The sequence below is a fragment of the Molossus molossus genome, unplaced genomic scaffold (genome assembly GCF_014108415.1).
Source record: "Molossus molossus isolate mMolMol1 unplaced genomic scaffold, mMolMol1.p scaffold_m16_p_5, whole genome shotgun sequence".
NCBI lineage: Eukaryota > Metazoa > Chordata > Mammalia > Chiroptera > Molossidae > Molossus > Molossus molossus.
The window spans coordinates 48,803,957-48,823,977 of NW_023425388.1; the positions used below are offsets into that span (position 1 = coordinate 48,803,957).

The 20,021-nt window shown below is 42.8% G+C and overlaps 1 protein-coding gene across 10 annotated transcripts in view; it reads right to left on the reverse strand.

Moving 5' to 3' along the window:
- ABCC5 (ATP binding cassette subfamily C member 5) overlaps positions 1 to 20,021 on the reverse strand; it is a 90,041-nt gene that overhangs the window by 41,905 nt on the left and 28,115 nt on the right. For 7 of the 10 annotated variants that reach the window (XM_036243763.1, XM_036243761.1, XM_036243766.1 and 4 more), the window contains exons 3-10: positions 13,751 to 13,908; positions 13,177 to 13,332; positions 12,362 to 12,509; positions 7,335 to 7,568; positions 7,013 to 7,186; positions 5,568 to 5,715; positions 3,101 to 3,249; positions 2,571 to 2,678 (exon numbers count right to left, since the gene is read on the reverse strand). In XM_036243763.1, the coding sequence (XP_036099656.1) occupies positions 2,571 to 2,678; positions 3,101 to 3,249; positions 5,568 to 5,715; positions 7,013 to 7,186; positions 7,335 to 7,568; positions 12,362 to 12,509; positions 13,177 to 13,332; positions 13,751 to 13,908 (1,275 nt within the window). Of the gene's footprint in view, positions 1 to 2,570; positions 2,679 to 3,100; positions 3,250 to 5,567; positions 5,716 to 7,012; positions 7,187 to 7,334; positions 7,569 to 7,998; positions 8,016 to 9,898; positions 12,248 to 12,361; positions 12,510 to 13,176; positions 13,333 to 13,750; positions 13,909 to 20,021 lie in introns of those variants that run through there. The other 3 variants (XM_036243769.1, XM_036243768.1, XM_036243767.1) reach the window with 3 other exon arrangements.

Below are 20,021 nucleotides of genomic sequence, written 5' to 3' on the forward strand. Positions count from 1 at the left end.
CTCCACCTAGTTTCTGACTATTTTAAAGTGTGGTGCTGTTAAATGCATCATATCCCCCTTCCTCAAGAGCAAGCCCTTCTGCTGGATCCTAAACGTCTCGCTTGCTCTTTCCTCCTTTAAATCGCCATACCGCCTATTTATTCCTCCTCCCCAATCTTCCCAGGAGTGGCATGGCTCTAAATCTCCCAGATGATCTTCACACTTAGTCAACCTTAGATCTAATTTCTGAAAACAGCTGTTGGTTTCATTTGTTGAGAGCCTTCCTAAAAGACTGAGCTAAGAATAACATGTCAAATCCTGACACCGCCTTCACACAGTAAACCACATGCTGACAGAGTTCCTTTCATTTCTCTCTCCAAAAGAGTTAATAGAAGGACCTTTTAAATCTCAGTGGATTGCTTTTAAATGTGCTCATGCCTATAGTCAGCACAGGTTCCTTCCCCCACGCTTCCTTCCCACAGGCCCCCTGCAGCCCCTCACTCCTCCCAGGAGGATTTCAGCTCGGGTCACTCTGCCATGACGTGCCGGCTGAGTCACACTTGAATTTACATCCACTTGGATTTGCACCTGCGAGGACAGCAGAATCTCAGAGGTACAGAAACCATAGACCTCAATTTACCACAGGACACTGACCATCAAAACACTACTCTCCTTCACTGAATCAAATCAGAATGTATTTGTTAATCAGAAAAGGGACTACTCATAGTGTTGCCAGATAACATACAGGATGCCTAGTTGAATTCTGATTCCAGACAAACAATGAATACTTTTTCAGTGTAAGTATGTGCTATGCAATTATTAAATGGATGTCCTGTGTTTTTATTTGCTAAAGTGGGCAACCCTATACTGGTGACAATCTTATCAGGAAAGTCACGAGGTAGCTTCTCACTACCTTTGTACAGGTTATCATCTTCCCGAAGGAGGAGAAGGGGGAGGGGGAGGGCAGTGCAGGCAGAAGAGAAAGAGAAGGAGGCTGGAGAGGAGCAGACGCCAGGAGGAGTAAGGTAGAAAGGGACTAGCCCAGCTGGAGTAGCTCAGTTGGTTGAGCGTCATCCTGTGCACCAAAAGGTTGCTGATTCCCAGTCAGGGCATATGCCTGGGTTGTGGGTTCAATTCCCCGGTCCATGCATGCAGAAGGCAACTGATCAATGCTTCTCTCTCACACTGATGTTTCTCTGTCTCTCTTTCACTCCTCCACTTCCTCTCTCTAAGCATGTCCTTGGGTGAGGATTAAAAAAAAAAGAAAGAAAAAAACCAGAAGGGGACTGAAGTCTCCTGGGGCATGTAATGGAGTGGTGGTTTATTTTGCTTCCATTATTAACTCAGAAGCTTCCTGGATAGAGGAAGGAACTATGATGAGAAAAGCCACCTGCTAAACAAGTCCTCACTACAAAGTAAAGAGAAGAGAGCTCTCGAGAAACAAGGAGAGAACAAATCTATACCATAGACTCCTATTTCTTCATCCAAAATGCCACCTAATCCATTCACTAACAAGGAGAAGGGGGCACATTTATAGTCAAATCACTTGCTTTCTTCCAAGACTGGATATTGTGGGTTTCACAAAATAAAGTTCTGGATACAATTAGACCATTTCTTTTTATATGGCCCTGGCTTATGCAGCCGTGTTGGGGTGAGGGAAGGCAGTGGCTAGGGGTGCATTCTTAAACAAAATTCACCTAGTTAATCATAAACAAGTAGAATGTAAATAAATCTTGGGAAGCTATTCTTCAATCTTCCTAAGAGGTAAATCCGATTTGTTTTCTCCTGAACATCTAGGGTGAAATTAATCCCTTGAACAGCTGAGCCTCAGGTGTTCCAGCCACCAACACTGCTTGTTTTGCTGCAGGAGTACAGGGGCTACCCATGCTGGTGCTGTTCCTTTTCCTTTTCTAAGTAGTAATATCTTTCAAATATCTATCTCCCTCCACCCTCCCAAATACATCTTCCTCTTGCATCATGTATTTGTATTATTCTGGAGGCACAAAGAACACAGCCGGGGCATGATCAATGAACCACCCAGGGAAAACCTGACACTTAACTGCGTTTCTCAACGTGATCTGGTTTTATAACTATCCCATGTCACTGGAGTCATGAGTGGCAACCACAGGCCAAGAAAAGGGAAGTACTTTAAAAAGCTTAGCATATTGACCAATCAAAATGAAGACAGCATTTTGGTAGAGGTGGATGGTAGGTCAAGGTGAGGGAAAGCTGACAGTCACCCGACAGTTCTGATCCTCTATGTTTGAATCACTTAAAGGCCCAGTAAGTTACAACATTATATCCATGTCAGGTCCAGGCAGAAGGGACTAGCCTGAAGAGAAACAATGAAATCCTGGGAACCCAAAACTAGGTGGGCTGTCTACAAAAGGTAAACATTCAATTATTTGAAAAAGTAAGTAGTTCCACCCCTTAACTCAGTCTCCTCCACTGGCCCCTTTCTTACCAATTTGCCAAGAGGCTAACGGTGAACAAAAGCCAAGTGCAGCCAGCTGGGTGGCCCACTGGGATGGAGGCAGCAGTTCGTTTTGCCAGGGATGGCTCATGACGTGGAGGAAAGGGGAGCCACTTACCTTAAACCTGTCGACAGCAACCGATGCTTCTGAGAGGGATTTTACTGAGAATGGAGTTACTTTCAAAGCAAAAGTCATGGAATTGAAGACGGTCACCACTGTGAAAGCCTGAAAAGAGGAAAAGAGAAGAAACTGAGCCTGACCAGGCTATACAACCAAAATCACAAGACATCATCAATTTCCCTTCAAGTTTAAGGAAGGTTGCAACTTGACTGTCAAATGTTGGTAGGAATCAGATGCCTCTTTTTAAAGAGTTTTTATGAGAGTTTCAATGAAAAGTCTCAGTATATCTGAACCACAGGATGATCTGTTTCTCAGAATTAAACCCCAAGTTGAGTTGACTAAACACAACCCGTACATTATTTGTGCACCAAGGCTGAATCTTCACTCTTCCACTTCTCGGCTTAATCACATGAACAAAAAAATACCTTCTGATTATTGGGGGAACTTCCAAATCTAGAAACAAGAGGACTAGAGTATCTCTGTATGTGCTACTTCTAAATTTTCCCAAGCCCTGAGGGCTCACCAACCTGTGCTGCTGTGAGGTCAAAGCCAAGGGTCATGTGGACAGAGAATGTCACCACGCTGGCGATCACCATCACGATGGGAGCCACACCAACAGTGATGCTCTGAAAGTACCCAGCTTTTTCCAAAATCCGCCGTTCCTCCTCTCGGATTTCTACAAATGAAAAGGAAGCCAATTTCTAAAGAGCAAACCAAAAGACCTACAATATTGCTCCTCCGACACCCAATAAGACTCGGCAGGTCTCCAGCCACACATAGGTTTCAAAACGACCCGCTAACACCTACAATGCAAAGAAGTCATTTGGAATATCAATTCCTATCATTAAAGCTGGCACACAAGCCTGAGCTTTGAAATGGATCAAATTACAAGAGTGAACCTAACAGCAAACAGCACTACACAGCATTACAATGATCACTTCTGCCTTAGTCTGACTCTCCTTGAAAATTTCTTCTGTTTAGAAGGATCTAACACAATAACTGTATCTGCAATTAGTAGTTAGGTTTGCTGACCTGGCTGTTGTTTATTTGCCTAGGTACTTACAGGAAAGACTACAACAGTAACGGAGAGTTTAAAGGAACTAAGATTTGCTACAGTGCCTACTGCAAGTTGATGCTGGGATAGAGACTTCCACACAAAAAGCTGGAAGGGTGATCAGACGATGAGTGAAATACAATTTTTGTAGACAGAATGATTTTCTTAAATATTTGCAAAACTGGCAACCTTATTCTCAGAGCAACCCTAGAGTAATGAGACCATGATGTAAGAAGTATGATAATAAAGTGGTGAAGTATTTTCAAACAAATTTTTAAACTTAAAGAAATTCTTCTGAGAGGCTATGCACTGACCTGAAAGGTATTACCACTGCTCAAGACATGGGGAACCCCCTTCGGCTAGCTCATTAGTTATATTAAAACTCATTGCTTTAACATTTTTCATATACCTTGTCCAAATCTATAATGAGCAAGAATGCCCTTTTCAAACCAACACACACAGGTAAAGATACCAAAGCTAGGAGCTGAAGGATGAGTGGAATCTCAGAAAGATTATAAAACTATAGAACCTGAGAGCCAGAGGGTCCACCAGCAGTCACTTTGTTAACAACATGCTTGGCAGATGTCCAGTTAGTGTCCATTTGTTCCATTTTATCAGCAACAAACTCTCTACTGAATGAAGTAGCCTAATCCATTGCTGCATGCTTCTGAGCAGTCCTACTCTGGATGACCGCTTACGTATAAAGTTTATGAACTGGACATAAGGTTCCTGAAGGTTTAATCGACAAACCAAGCAGTGAAAACTAAACAGCTTCCTTGATCTAAACACTGTAGTTCTATCCAACCTAAAATTGCATTTAACTTTTTAGCTGTAGTATACTCAGGTTAGCTCTCTATGAGGTTATGGTCAATGGACATATCTTTTGTATTTAAATTAAGTTTATATGTGACTATATCTTCTTTTTTAAACTCTGTGTCTTTCAATATATTCCTCTCTTAAATTTTGCCTTTTTTAAAAGCCCCATCATTCCAACTTTTGTTGAATGCCCAGTCTATGCTAACTATTCCTTCAAGGTTTGTGCTGGTAACATAGATATATTTATGTCTGCAGTGAATTTATGGATCATGATAGGGCCAGGCACTGAGAACCTCATGACTCCACATAAATTAACTGCTTCAAAAGATAAAAATAGGGTGTCAATGGGGGTAAAAGGAGAAACATCTGTAACAAAAATAAATTAGGGAAAAAAAAGATAAAAATAAAACAATAGGTCTGGCCGGTGTGGCTCAGTGGTTGGGCATCGACCCATGCACCAAGAGGTCTCCAGTTCGATTCTCAGTCAGGACACGTGCCCAGGTTGTGGGCCCGATCCCCAGTAGGGGGCATGCAGGAGGCAGCCAATCGATGTTCTCTCATCGATGTTTCTATTTCTCTCTCCCTCTCTAAAATCAATAAAGGAAAAAACAAATTTTTAAAAAATAAAATAAAACAATAGGCCAGAAAACCCTGAGTGCCAGGTCCAGCTGCCTTGCCCCTCGGCCCAGCACTTCTCCCAGAACCCCTTCCCAGGGGTCTCACAGCTAACTACCTCTGGTGCACAGGCCCCCACAGAGCACAGAGGGCAGAGTGGAGCTCTCAGCAGCCACTTGGTACTGGTTTCTGTGATGTCACCATGGCCAGACCAGAAAATTATGGGCAGGACAAAAGTATAGATAGGGACCCTTGAAACTGAATGAATTACTCATAACTAGTTGAATTATCTTGGGAGAGGGGGAGAATCACAGTTTTCTCAGGCCTCAATGAGATGAGGTATGGGAGCAAGTTGCTAAGATCCCTATTGATGTAAAGTTCATAAGACATTATAAGAACATGTGTTATTACAATCCTACGACTTTAGGATTCCCGGTAGTTAATGTGCTCAGAAAGCAGAGAAGCCAAAGTCCTTCTACCACATGCACACGTGAAGTCTGTAAACTCACTTTGAACACTTTGAGAAAATGCTTTGACCCAGGCATACATTTTAATAAATTTAATGTAGGTGAGGACTTCATTCATTTTCTGGACGCGCTCATCTGTGGTGGTTACACATTTTCTCCTGAAATATGCAGTGATCCGTGATACAAACATCTGGAAGAAAAAAGATGTTATGCCAAATCAGAGCTTATCAAACTTAACTGTCTAGTCTTTCTGGGGAATAAATCTGTTTAAGATTATTATGTAGTTGTATTGTTTGTTGTTTTTCTATCCTCACCCGAGGACATTTTTGCATTTATCTTCAGATAGAGCAGGAGGGAGAGAGGGGGAGAGAGAGAGAAACATCAATGTGAGAGAGCCACATTGACTGGATGTCACCCACACGACCCCAAACGGGGCTGAGGACGAACCGCAACAGAGGTACGTGCCCTTGGCCGGAATCGAACCCAGGAGTCTTTGGTTCTCAGGCCAACACTCTAATTGCTGAGCCAAACTGGCCAGGGCCTCAACGAGGATTTAAAAAATCAAACAGCCTTGGCCGGTTTGGCTCAGCGGTTAGAGAGTTGGCCTGCGGACCAGAGAGTCCCGGGTTCGATTACGGCCAAGGGCACATACCTCGGTTGCAATTTGTCCCCAGCCCCAGTTGGAGTCGTGTGGGTGGCAACCAGTCAATGTGTCTCTCACATCAATGTTTCTCTCTCTCTTTCGATGTTTCTCTCTCTCTCTCTCTCCCCCCCTCCCACTCTGTCTGAAGATAAATGTAAAAATATCCTCAGGCGAGAATTAAAAAATAGTAATAATACAAATAAATAAATAAATCCTCATTGAGGATATGTTTATTGATTTGAGAGAGAGAGAGAAATACAGAGAGAGAGAAACATCAATTGGTTGCCTTCCATACACATCCCAACCGGGGACGAACCTGTAACCCAGGTATGTGCCCTGACCGGGAATCAAACCTGCAATCTTTTGGTGTATAGGATGATGCTCCAACCAACTGAGCTACTAAGTTAGAATCAAATACTATTTGATTCTTATCCCTATGTAAGCAAGCTAAAACACAGTAACTACAGATATTGAGTGCTACCAAAGGGAGCAGGAGAGCCATATCAGTATCAACTTGAGATGGTGTGACTCAAACACTCTTGTGTTACCTGGGGCAGGGTTCACCTGCTGGTCTTCTCCTTCACTCAAACTCCCTCTTTTAAAAATCTTATTAGGAGCCACTGCCTCTATTCAAGTGACACTTTACTTCCTCTCAAGTCCAAATTCTGCCAGTAAGAACCGAGCACTATCTATCTCCTTTTAGACTTTCCCAACCTAGGACCTGCTTGGAGGAAATTTCCAATAAGAGATGTGATGCTTCAGTGGTGCCTACTATATATATAACCCAATGGAAGTAACTTATCTATAGAGAAGCTGCCAAAATACAGCAAGGAAGCTTACTCACCATTGCTGGATAAAAGAGGATAAAAACAGCTGATCCCAGGAAGCCTGTTGGTCCCAGAATAATTACATTATAAATCATGCCCAAGATGGCAACAATGGGTCCTCCAGCCAACAAGCTGCCAACGGCGGCGGCCTCAAACATCCTCTGCCCGTCGTTGGAGCACAGGTTGATGAGCTAGGAGACACAAAGAGCAGTGAGGGGACCCTGCAAGGACGTGGGACACTTGTCTCGGGGAGGATAAAGGACAAAGCAGGGACCTAAGGGAAAGAAAGAGCTCAAGCTGGGAGCTTTCTCTGCCCTGAAGCAAAGAACCCTCACTCACCTCACCCACGGACTTCTCCTTAATGCTCTTTAACTTAAGGATCTTCTTAAATGCCATGGTGAGGATGGCCCCCCGCAAGCGGACACCGGTTCGGTAATTCAATGCCCAAGTCAGTGCAAGTGACCAAGAGCGCACGATCTCTGTCAGGAGGAGGCCCAGGACTAACAGCAAGCTGTACTGGAGGTTAGAATCTGTGCCCTGGGAGTACTCCAAGAGATGTTTCACCATGAAGGCCTACAGGGAGAAACACACACCACTGTCAACATCTGCACAGTACCCACACACCACGCCACAGCTTTATGTTAAGTTAGAAAGAGGAGGCAGCTCCATTGGTCAGTGGCAAGTGTATAAGCAGGGAAATACCTCCTTGGAGGACCAAACATCACTGACAACCTGCCCGCAGTAATTTACTCAGGGCATCTTGCAGGAGTTCTAATTTGAAATGTTCTTCCTTAAGGACACCACCACAACTGTTACTCTTTCTAATATAACATAAACCTGTCCATGAGCTGAAATTAATTCTAAACACGCTGTCATTAAAAAGTATATATTTGACCTTATTCCAGTATCTCCACACATTGATATGTTTCTTTAAATGCAATTAAGACCTTTCTTTGGATCGTTTCAAACGTGCTTATTTGATAAAAAGGAACAGTGTACCTACAGTTGGACTGGGGAAGAGTGAGAAGTGCATTTGCAAAACATTCCTGAAAATAAACATCAGCAGTTTAATAGCACAGAAGGGAGAAAACAAAGCAGACTTTCACAAATCCAGAGACCCTCCCTCAGGCCCTCCCCACTCCCCGCGCCCTCCCAAAAACAAAAACATGTTACCTCAGGTAGCATATGTCTAACACCACCTGCAGTGAGGAAGGCAGCCAGCCCCCAAGAACCACCGAGTGCCACCTCCAGCTCTGAGGTCCTGCAACGCCGGAGCACACTCACACAAGGCACATTCAGCAACAGGATTAAATACCAGGAAGTGGGAGGTAATGTACTTTTATTGAAAATGAAAAAAAAAAAGTACCATCTTCAAAAAGCATCTCACAGACACTGTACAACAGGAGGAGCATTGCGGTAACATACATGGGAACATACAGAGTCGAGTTATACAAGGCTAGCCATCTAACAGGTCATCTGGCCTCTGACCGTTGTTTTAGCTACACGCCGTGGAAATACAGAATAGAACCAGCATCTGTTTCCAGAGTCCGGAGTAGTACATCAAGCTGACAGCACTTAATCGGTTAGGGCTCCTGCCGCTGCAGTGAGTCTGCAATGGAGTAGATTCTCCAGGAATAAAGACCTTGCTGCTAAGGAAAGAGAATTAAAACAAACAAAGCCAAAAATGCTCCAAAGAGGTAACTCTACTTAAAATTGCTGACGCTCTTGGTTCACTAGGCTGTGAGGAATGACTTCTGCTCAGGACAGAATACAAAAATCTAGGCCTCCAGGAAAAACAGGTGGCATCCTTCAGAGTCTTTTCAAGTCTTTGCAACTAAGATCGATCTTGCCAAAAATGAAACAAAACAAGCCACAACAAAAGAAAGCCAAACTGATCCCCCACCCAGAAGGAAGAAAAAAAAAAGAAAGAAAAAGAATGAGAAACCCATCCACCCATCTACCCCAGAGCCTTCTAGTAGCAGGTGCTGTAGCTGGACGCCAGCTCTGAATGACAGACAAAAATGGAGGCCAGACACAACTGTCCTGAAGCAGCTAATGCAGAATTCCAGAACCCAGGCGCTCTCTGGGTTCATTGGTATTTCTGATTTTTCCTGAGAGGAAATGAATACCAGATGTCCACTAGATCCTATGAGATCCCCACCAATCAGATTATGTGTTAAGTCTCAGTAAATAACCTGACCAAATAAATAGGAGATTTCAGATTCCAAGAACTACTGTATTCCACCTTTCCCCTCCCTCAGATTTTTAGGTTTATATCCATTGTTTGGGTCACCACTGAATACAGTCGGGTTGTTGGTTTACTAGCAAGAAGATTGGCTTCTTTTCCAGTATGCAATCCAAAATGTGGAACTGAGTCGCCGAGTGGCAGGGTCAAAACCCCATTTTCCTCGCGTGAAGCAACTCAGTAAGATGGCGATGCAGTAAAGCATTTTCTCACACACCTCGGCTCGGTCTCCAAAGGAAGGCGTGAAAGGACAGCAGGTTGTAGTTTGGGTTCTTTCTTTCCCATACCTTTAGAGTGCCGTTTTTCAGCACCGGTAATACCATTAGTACCTCCCACCGGGGAGGAGCCAGGGAAGGTAAAAGACATAATGAATGCTTACACTATGCAAAACTTTCAAAGGGGGAGGGGGGAAACAGAGGAAACAGCAGATTAAAGCATTTCCAACAACAGGGTCTTTAAAAAGCAATTACATTTCAAACCATTTTGTATGGGATAAAGAAAAAAAAAAAAAAGGTTTTCATGGCAAATCTAACCAAAATTTAGTTTTAAAAAGTTACAATGTATCATGTAAATGTAAACAAACTGGGAGAAAACTTGAGATTGCCATCATAGCTGTCTGGCTGTGGAAAACATTCCCAGTGAATAAACATTACCTTACCTGAACTCTTGGCGAGAGATTCTGCCCAGCTTGACTCTCTCATTCTGACCGCAGAATACAGCCAATCCTGAAAATTCTAAAGAACAGCTTCTGTCACTGGTTCCACTACAGAGAGACTCCCCCCAAATCCAGATTCTGACAGCACCAAGCAAGCTGCAGCTGGAGAGAGGTTGGAAGGGTGGAAAACTTACCTCTCTAGAGGTTTTTCACTGTCCTTTCCCCAAAAGGCCCTTGAGCTGAGTTAGCATTCACCAAGAGATAGCACTGCAGGAGGTAGCCTTCTCTTGCAGATCTACAGGGCGGATGCTAATTCTTTACACACGCATCATAGGTCAGGCGTGGTCTTTTAAAAACTGTTTTAATCCAAGAAGGCCACAGATCAGCTCTGTCAATTCAGCCATTTGGCCCCTCATCTTAGGTCAGGACCATACCCTTAAAGATTCTGGTATTCCATTAACATTATGGTGAGCCTTGGACACCCTGTATAGAGTGCTGGTCCGCCGGCATCACTGAATCCCTGGATCATCTTGATCACAGATGTCCAGCCCTGGCTGGCCAGCAGTTTTAAAGCAAAACACAACAACTTGATTGTTCCACCTGTTCTGCATATGGCTAGCAAGGTTCAGTGAGGCCTGAGGGGAGATAAGATATATGCCATATTTGGGGAGTGGGTTCTCCTGTAGATTTCTTTAAGAACAGACTAAGCCAGTTTGAAAGTTGTGCCATATTAGCAAATGAGCAAAAATCGAAATGGGACATTTCTTGAAAGATTTAATCCACAGACAGAATGTATGCACATGGCTAGTACTAATCTCAAAATCAGCCTGCTTCTTCTATTTCCAATTGAAAAGAAATTTATTAGAATTGAAGCTCCAAAAAAAAAGAAGTATGTACTCTTTACAATTTTAAATCTTTTTATCAATGAGAGAGACTGTGGACGGGACCAATGCTGTCTCAACTGTTCTAAGAGAACTAGATGAATCTCATGAACTAATACAGGCCTTCAGGAGCACTTCCCCAAGGGCAGAGAGAAGGAAAAGCATGCTGCTGTATTCCTATTAAAGGAAGACTCTCTCAGCTTTCCCTGGCACCTAGAAGAAGTTACTAATGATTAGTATTTTAGTGAGCTGTGCTTAAAAGAGATATTAAGGAATACACAGATGCTCAAGGGAGTGATGGTAAGGCCCCGAAAGTGAACATGCATAGGTAATTTTTTCCCTGAGTAAGAAATTAAAATCCCAACAATCTATGGAATAGTATTTTTTTGGTGAGGGGAGCCAAAGACGTTCCTGCATCGGCCGAATGCAATCAGAAAGCCTATACAGCGTGCTACCCAGTTGAAAGAACTCTATGAAGGATCAGAGCAGCCACCAGCCCTGTAGTGAAACAATGACAGAAGCTCTTCTTGGGGGAAGCTGGCCCTACGAAAACGTTTGCCATTCTGGTCGAGAACATAATATTCAGTTACATGGTCCTTCTTACTTAAAACTTACACAAAAATGTGTTAGTTGATCAATTAACATAGAAACCCAAAATAGTAGTGTTTTTGCTTTAGAAAAGAGATCAAAACTTAATAATAATAATAAAAAAAAGGCATCAAACATTTTAAAAACACACACACACACAAAAAAAACAGCAGAACAATTGTAAATTAGTTTTACCTAATCACCATTCATCTTCGGCACATACTTACCAAAACCATGAACCTCCAGCTTACCCACACACGGAAAATGCACAGTATAGTAGCACTACTGCTCCGATGCCTCAAGGCAAATATGTAGAGAATAGATTTAATGGAAGGCTCAAGGGTAAGGCAGCACAGCAGGTGTAAGAAACAGGTGTCCAGGAGACAGGGCAAACATCACTATTACCTACTCTGCTTTAGTACACACTCGGAAAAAACCATGGCTGCCACCCGACACCTGCCACAGTTTACACTACAGACCAAACTGGAAATGGACTCCTGGTTAGACTCTAAAAACCTCAACATTCCTCTAGTTTCTTCAGGACTATTTTGTCACAGAACCGTCAAACGTGACAACTCTGCCTCCAGGTGTCGGCTGCGCCACCAGCTCCAGCTCAACAGCCTGTGCCACACAAGACTGCTCTCGCCCACTCACAGCACTGAGACACACCTTCCCGAACCACGACTGTCGTTTCATGTCAACACACAGCAAAGGAGCACAGTCCTGTGCGGAGCCAGACTCATTCAGTCTCACCCCCACCCCAGGAAAGCAAGCCAGGTCCATTTCTTTTCTGGCAACGCGGCCCCCACATCCTTCCAGCCACTGACAAGCCACCACTCACTCCAAAATCAACTGTTCCCTTTCCACAGACCTGGAGGCATCTCTAAGGCTGCTAACTAGCCCAAAGGTGAGCACAACCCCTGCAAGAGAACAAGAGCGTTAGAGCTGGCCATGGCTGGGCCCCTGGAGACTGTCGGAAAGGATGGTTAGAACTTACTGGTCCACTGAAGCCAGCCAGCTGCGTGATCATCAGGCACACGATGGAGAGGATGAGCCTGGTGCGGCAGAAGATCCACACAGCCCTTCGGAGGGAAGCAGCTTCTGGCCCAACTTCATTCAGTTCTTCTTGCCACAGTCTCTCTAGTCTTAACAAGGGCACATGTCCTCTGTTACACATCTCCCCAGGGAATGTCCACACCCCAGCTTCCCTCCTGCCATTGCTTTTTGACTCCAGGCTTTGACACCACTCACGTGAGTCTTTCCTTTCAAGTTATGTACATAGCCTTCACCTTCTGGAAAAAAATACCCTCCCTGGGTGACTACATATTTACCCTGCATAGGGAGCCTCTCAGGATACAGAAAGTGATGAGAACAAAAGTCTTTCCTTCCACCCAGAAAGATTATCCCTGCATAGCATTTGTCTGTGGACAAGAACTTCCTTTCTCAAGGGTCCCCAACCCTTTCTGAAGGATCCTGTGGTAAAATGTAAAGTTGTAAACTAGATTATGATAATCGGCTACCACAAAAATGTATCCTGTCACAAGGCAGCAACATAATCTCCCTGTAGACTCAGGAAGAGAAGCGGGGCTGAGAGAGAGAGAGAAAGCCCGTGGTTAAAACAGGATTAAAGGTGAAATAGGAGATAAAGCAGAAGAGCAAAGAGAAGTCATCCCAGGCTACCCTCCCTCCATCGGCTAGCACCAATCCTAGAAGGACACAGAGCTGAGAACTTCACACTGCCGGACCCACACTCCTAGTTCAGGCCCTACGCATCCAGTATGTGGGACACTGGGGTGGACCAGAGACGCCTACCTTCTGCAGTTCACATCAGAAGACTCGTACTTGGACAAAGACCACACGTTCTCCATGGAGAGCTCCCCCTTCTTGTGGGCCAGGCGGGCCAGGGGAGAAAGCCAAGAAAAAGTCATAGAGGAGAAGAGCCCAGCATTGTCCACTGGGTGCTGGTGTCTACGGAGAGAAACGCAAAGCACAAAACTGTCAACACACATCGAGAGGCCAGCCAGCATTTATGATACATTGTTTAGTAAACAGAGCTCTTGACTAAAAACAGGGCTCCCCAAATGGTCTAATCTTCGCCTGAATTTAAAAAAAAAAAATATTTTTACTGACTTCAGGGAGAGGGAGAGAAAGAGAAACACCGATGAGAGAGAAACACCAATCAGAAACAGCTGCCTCCTGCACACCCCCTACTGGGGATCAAGCCTATAACCCAAGCATGTGTCCTGACTGGGAATCGAACCAGTGACCTCTTGATGCCTGGGTCCATGCTCAACCACTGAGCCACACCCAGCCAGGGATCCACCTAAATTTTCAACACTGCTTTTGGTGCTTCAGGGAGCAGTCAGCAACCAGGAGAGCCTCTTACTTGGAAGTGGTCCGAATGGGCTTCAGAGCACTTAAGCTGTGATGGTACTTTCCCTTCGGATGTTCCTCATCCAGGATTCTGAGCTGAGAATGCATACAGACATCCAGGGAAAGGCCCTCAGCTCGAGCTGCTGTTTCCAAGGCATCTTGGCATTCCAACTGTTTGAGCAGATAGGGAGAGAAGACATCAGAACATCAGACCATAGACAGGAGCAAATCCACGTGACACAACAGCTCAAACTGCAAGCCAGATTCATCTTAACTGAGAAATTCCACGATCAGGGGGTTAAACATCAACTTGTATGGTATGAAATTGCTAAGGAACATTAAACCAGATACCTAAAACTTCTAAACAAATAGACTTCATTTTATTTATTCATTTCTGAGCACTTCTAGGTTCAGAAACATCAAGCAGAAAGTAGAGCGATATACCTTCTCATTTGCCCCCACTTCTCCCCATCTGTTTCCCATTATGAATAGCTTGCATTACTGTGGCTCACATGCTACTGATGAGCCAATGCTGATACACTGCTATGGACTGAAGTCCATAGTTTACATTAGAATTCACTCTTTGTGTTATACATTCTAAAATTTCTATTTTGTCACCAAAATGTTTTATCTTTCATTTCCCAATATGGACTGAGGGTCAATTACTTCACTACTAACTGCAAATTCTTTTGCCCGTTTTCTGTGACAAAAATTGAAGTCCCCTCCCCCTCCCCCCCAATTAAACAGCCCTGTCATGCAGAAAGAGCCAGGATGTACACGTGGTCTCCTATCTTTCCCTCGTATCAGCAACAGGGAGAGCAGAACAGGGTTCTCACCCTGGCTTCAAATTAAAGCATTTCAATGCCCAGATTTCTGCAGAATGAAGCAGAGGGCCTCATGAGTTGAAATACAAAGTTATACATATTTTCTATAAAGCATATAAATATCAATTAATCAGATGAACAAAAATGCATGTAATTCAATGTCTGACTGTGGTAGAAGAGGGTGGGCCAAGAATCTATTCCCATTTACTCTAAAAGTAACTCAAAGCCTTCCTGTTCCAGAAGCAGGATCATTTTTCCTCAAGTAAGGATTATAAATACATCATCCTTTTCTCATATTATCAGAAATCTTTCCAGCAATTACTGTGAAATAGAGAGAAAGAATACATCCCCAAATTGAGAAAGAATTAAGAGCTGCAGCACCTAACACACTGTGCCTTACACAGAGTTTCTACTGTTACACACCCACCCTCTTTCCACAGAGAACAGATGTCGAATAGTAGATGAGCTGAAAGAGCAGAACTCATGCACAGGGATCACAGGCGTGGGCACCTAGGTGGATCGCTCCTCAAACACAGTAGCTTTGGTTCACAGGCTATGCACTGCTGGTTAGTATCAGGAAACTACACAGACCAGGCGAAAGGGGAACACAATGTTTTTCCATTTGTCAAAGGCAAGGCAGACCAGTTTCGAGAGAATAACAATACAATGACAAATGAGTCAACCAAGAAAAGAATTAATTAACTCGTACAAAGTCCTTAGGCATGAGGTGAACCCTTACTTAGTGGTTAGGGACTATGGTACCCAACAATGAACTAAATAAAGGCTGCTGAGATTCAAGTACACACAGAGGTTTTTGTTGTTGTTGCTTTTTTTAAACCTTTAGGCTGCCCATAACCACAAGGGGAAGAAAAGAAAACCATTGGATTGTAAGTTGGAAAGAAGAAAGTAACACTAAAAATACAAGCATACCTGCTATACGGAAGTAAAACCTGGGAATATGTACAGAGCAGGCACGGAATGTTACAAGGACCAGCCTTATTTGGATATCCAAAGCTTCAGAAGAAGACACACAATGAAAGTAATACCACTTCAAGTGCACATTGGATGGATATCTGCCCAAATGGACTATATGCTGGGCCACAAAGCAAACCTCAAAAGATTGACATTATATAGTGTGTGGTCTCTGACCACTTGGGAACTTAACAGAATTTAGTAACAAAGATAACAAGAAAAATCTCCAAATATTCGGTCATTATGCAACATACTTCCAAATAATGTGAGTTAAAGAAGACATCAAATGGAAATTAGTAAAAAGTCTGAGCTAAATGGTAAGAAATTGTAACACATCAAAATGTGTGGGATGCTGCATAGAGTGAAATTGTGAGTGCCTTAAAAGCATACATTAGAAAAAAAGAGAGACAAATCAATGCTCCAAGCTAGCTCTTGGCAACATTTTCTATAATAGGCCAGACTGTAAATACTTTAGGCTTTGTGGGCCAAGAGGTAAAATTGAAGATATTATGTAAGTACTTATATTTCAAAAGAAAACAAATTTCCACAAAATGTTTACTGACAAAATTCAAAATACAGTAATAATAACTGGGTACAATTTTTTTTTTTTGTAATACAGGTCTACTAATAAGAAGAATTCATTCTTTTATAGGGGAATAATATGTCACTTAATTGGCATTTCAAATGATTTTCCCTTTCATTAAAATTGATTGCAAATCTTCATCTGTTAATGCTGATTTGTGACAAGATTTTACAATTTCGTCTTTGAAAATGTCTTTTCACATGGATAAGTACTGTCAAATACCAAAAAGCAATCCATGAGTATATGACTTTAATTGAGCATATTTATCTCTTGGAAGGCATTATAGAATTCTATTAGAACTTTCTCTTGACATTTGCCTTCATCATGACATTACATTATAGATTAAGCACTTCCAATAGAAAGCTGGGTGGAATTTACTGAATGGCTGAATTAAATAGACTTTTTTATTGTGGCAAAATATATAAAACAAAATTTGCCTTTTTTTTTTCCTTTAATTCTCACCCGAGGACATTTCTGCATTTTATCTTGAGATATAGAGTGGGAGGGAGAGAAGGAGGAAGAGAGAGAGAAACATCAATGTGAGAGAGACACATCGAGGGATTGCCACCCACATGACCCCAACTGGGGCTGGGAACAAACTGCAACCGAGGCACGTGCCCTTAGCAGGAACTGAGCCCAGGCCTCTCTGGTTCGTGGGCCAACGCTCTAACCACTGAGCCAAACCGGCCAGGGCACAAAATTTGCCATTTTTAAGTGTAAAGTTCAGGGACATTAATTCTATTCACAATGTTGTACAATCATCATCTATTTCCAAAATAAATGAATCTTGAAATACGGAAATTTCCTTTGTACTTTACTGAGGTTCTGAAAAACATTGCTAGAACTGTAATTTAAGCTCAGATATATATACACCCACTACAAATTTGTATGGGAATGGAGATCTCACTTCTTGTTTTGACTTTCAGCAGCAAGAGAGGTACACAGGGCAGCGGTACATTACTCATGCTTCAAACATTGGCTGTCATGGAAGGCACTTTATCACAGCACCATTTTACATGCCTACTGGCTATGTTTGGGAGACCCCGTTTCTTTACATCTTCATCATCACGAGATTGTCATTCTTTTTTAGTTTTGCTATTTGAGTAGGTGTGGCTCGGTAACTTATCATGATTTTAATTTGTATTACCCTAACGGGTAATGATGTTTAACATCTTTTCCTGTGTTTATTTGCCACCCATGCATCCTTTTTGGTGAAGTGCCTGCTCAAGTCTTTTGCCTATTTTCTAAGTGGATTGTTTTCTTAGTGTTGAGTCTAGAAAGTTATTTTCTATTACGGATTCAAGTCATTTCTCAAATGACTTGCAAATGTGTTCTCCCATTTTATGGCACGTATTTATCTTCTTTAAAGGGCCATTCACAAAGAAAAAGTTAAAGTTTGATCAAGTTTAACTTATTGATTTCTTTTTCTTTTTCTTTTATGGATTGTGCTTTTAGTGTCATGTCTAAGAACTCTTCATCTAATCCTAGGTCATAAATATTTTCTCCTGTTTTCTAAATTTTATAGTTTTACATGTAGATCTATGATTCACCTTGAGTATAAGGTGTAAGGTTTAGGTAAAGGTTCATTTGTTTGCCTCTAGATGTTTCATTGTTCCAATACCATTTGTTGAAGACTATCATCTCTCCATTAAATTGTTTTTGCACCTAAGTATAAATCAGATGGCCAGGCTTGTGTGGGTCTATTTGCGGACTCTATTCTGCTATGAACATTTAGGTCACAAGGCAAGGGGACATCCATCTGCCCAGATTTCTCAGGTACTTCCCTCCCTAGAGATATCCCAGGTACAGATGCATATAAATCCCCTGCAGATGTCACATTACTTATCTTGCTGGTGTGAGTGTGGGTGTTTAACATAAAACTACAAGCATTAGAAAATCAACTAGAGATGGTTACAGGTGGGAACCATGACCCCCCATCCCCGGGGCAGAAGCACCAGTTACAAGGACTCAGGGTCTCTGGCTGAAAATACCCTATGGTGGCTCTGCCAGCCTGGGCACTGCAGACAGGACACCCTCCAGGGGTTCACACCTGGCCCACTGCTCCCATGAGGCACCTGAGCCCTCACCACCAGCTGTCCCCACAGCTTGGCTCCAGGTGGCCTCTGCTCCCTTCCTGTATTCAGTCCTGCTGGCAGGTCCAGTGTAGAGTCCACTGTTCCTTCGCTCTGGGGCCAAAAGGTAGGCCTGCAGCTCCTCTGCTCCCTCACCCCTCCTCCTCAGGACTGCTTGGCACCCAGGACTGCTTTTATTGATTTTAGAAAGAGAGGAAGGGAGAGGGAAAGAGAGAAACATCAATGTGAGAGTGAAACATCAATTGGCTGCCTCCTGCACATGCCCCAACTAGGAATCAAACTCGCCACCTTTTGCTGTACAGGACGATGCTCCAACTGTAAGCCACATGGGCCTAGGCAGCATACAGTTTCTTGTAGGAAACCTCAGTGGCTGTTTAGGAAGCGTGACTCCTCCCCCAGGGTATAAGCTCTTATGCCTGGACCAGGAACCCACTCTCCAGGGCCTGTCCTAAGACATGCCAGGGGCTCTAGGTGGAGCATGAAGAGGCAGCCAGGGAAGCAAAGGAGACTTAAAGGGCCAGCTCCCACATCGGGGCTCCCTGCTGGCACTGTGGGGTTTGTGGTGAGCAAGTGGGTATATGTAAGAGACAAACAACACAAACACCTTATGAGGGGGAGACAAAAATATTCTTGGTACATTCTTCCGAAAAACAAAGTACAAACGTAAAATAAAGACTACTAAGAGCCATGAAAAAAACACACAAAATCTATGAACAACATAGTGAACAGACTTAACAACAACAAAATCCTCTTATTGCATGAGTTTTGTTTCTTTGACTCTATATAAATATATCATATTCCACCTCTCCTGTAAATTAATTTCTGTATTTGGAGAAAGCCAAATTCAAAGGCTCTTCAAGTTAGAGTTGGCAGGCAAGGTTTCATTCCCTCAGGTACATTATGAGTGCTATACCAGCATTATTAAATGTCTGTAACATAACAGAGACTGAGGGCTCTTACACCGTTTTTGATTTTAGAACAAGGCACTCAGTATAATTCTATCCTGACTAAGATAAGCCCCCACAAAAGTGGTTGAAATAGTACTAATCCTCAAATTTTCACATAATGATAAAACATAGAGTAGGAATTCCCACAGTAAGGATATGAAGAAGTCTCTATTGTTGATCTAAGAAAAACAAAGATGCAACTGTAAGCAACCCATTTTCCAAGCCATATCCCATTTTTGCTATTCGTTCCTAGCCTACTTCCCAAACTGTCAATCTTACTGTCACACCTTACTCACTGCTTAGGTGAGAACAATGAAATCTCTAATGAAGATAAAGGGAAATCCTCTGCGTTGAAAGAAACAGCTCTACTCCATATCTGCATGTAGCTACTTCAGAAACAGATCTTTCCCAATAAGTAACAGGTGTTTAACTGTTGACAAGAACTCTTGTTTATTAAAATACTATTATCAAGAAAATCCTCCTACACCAAAAAAACTATTTTCTCTGTGGTCTTAAAGCATTAATACCTCCATAGTTGGAAGCCATTTTGCAGCATAATTATATTGAATATGGATTTTAGAAGAGAGACATGGGTTTGCATGCTAAGTCTACCACCTTTAACCTTCAGTTTACTCATTTTTACAATGGCACATACACCTACCACATAGTGTTGAGAAGAATTAGCAGAATAATGAAAAGTGCTTAGCCTGGAGATTCAAGATGGCGGCAGAGTAGGTGGAAGTTACATTCAACTCCTCCCAGGTCCAAACTGGAATTACAACTAAATTATAGAACAATCAACCTGAATAACCAATTGAAGACTGAACATAAGTCTTTTTTTTTTAATTAATTTATTTTTGTTACA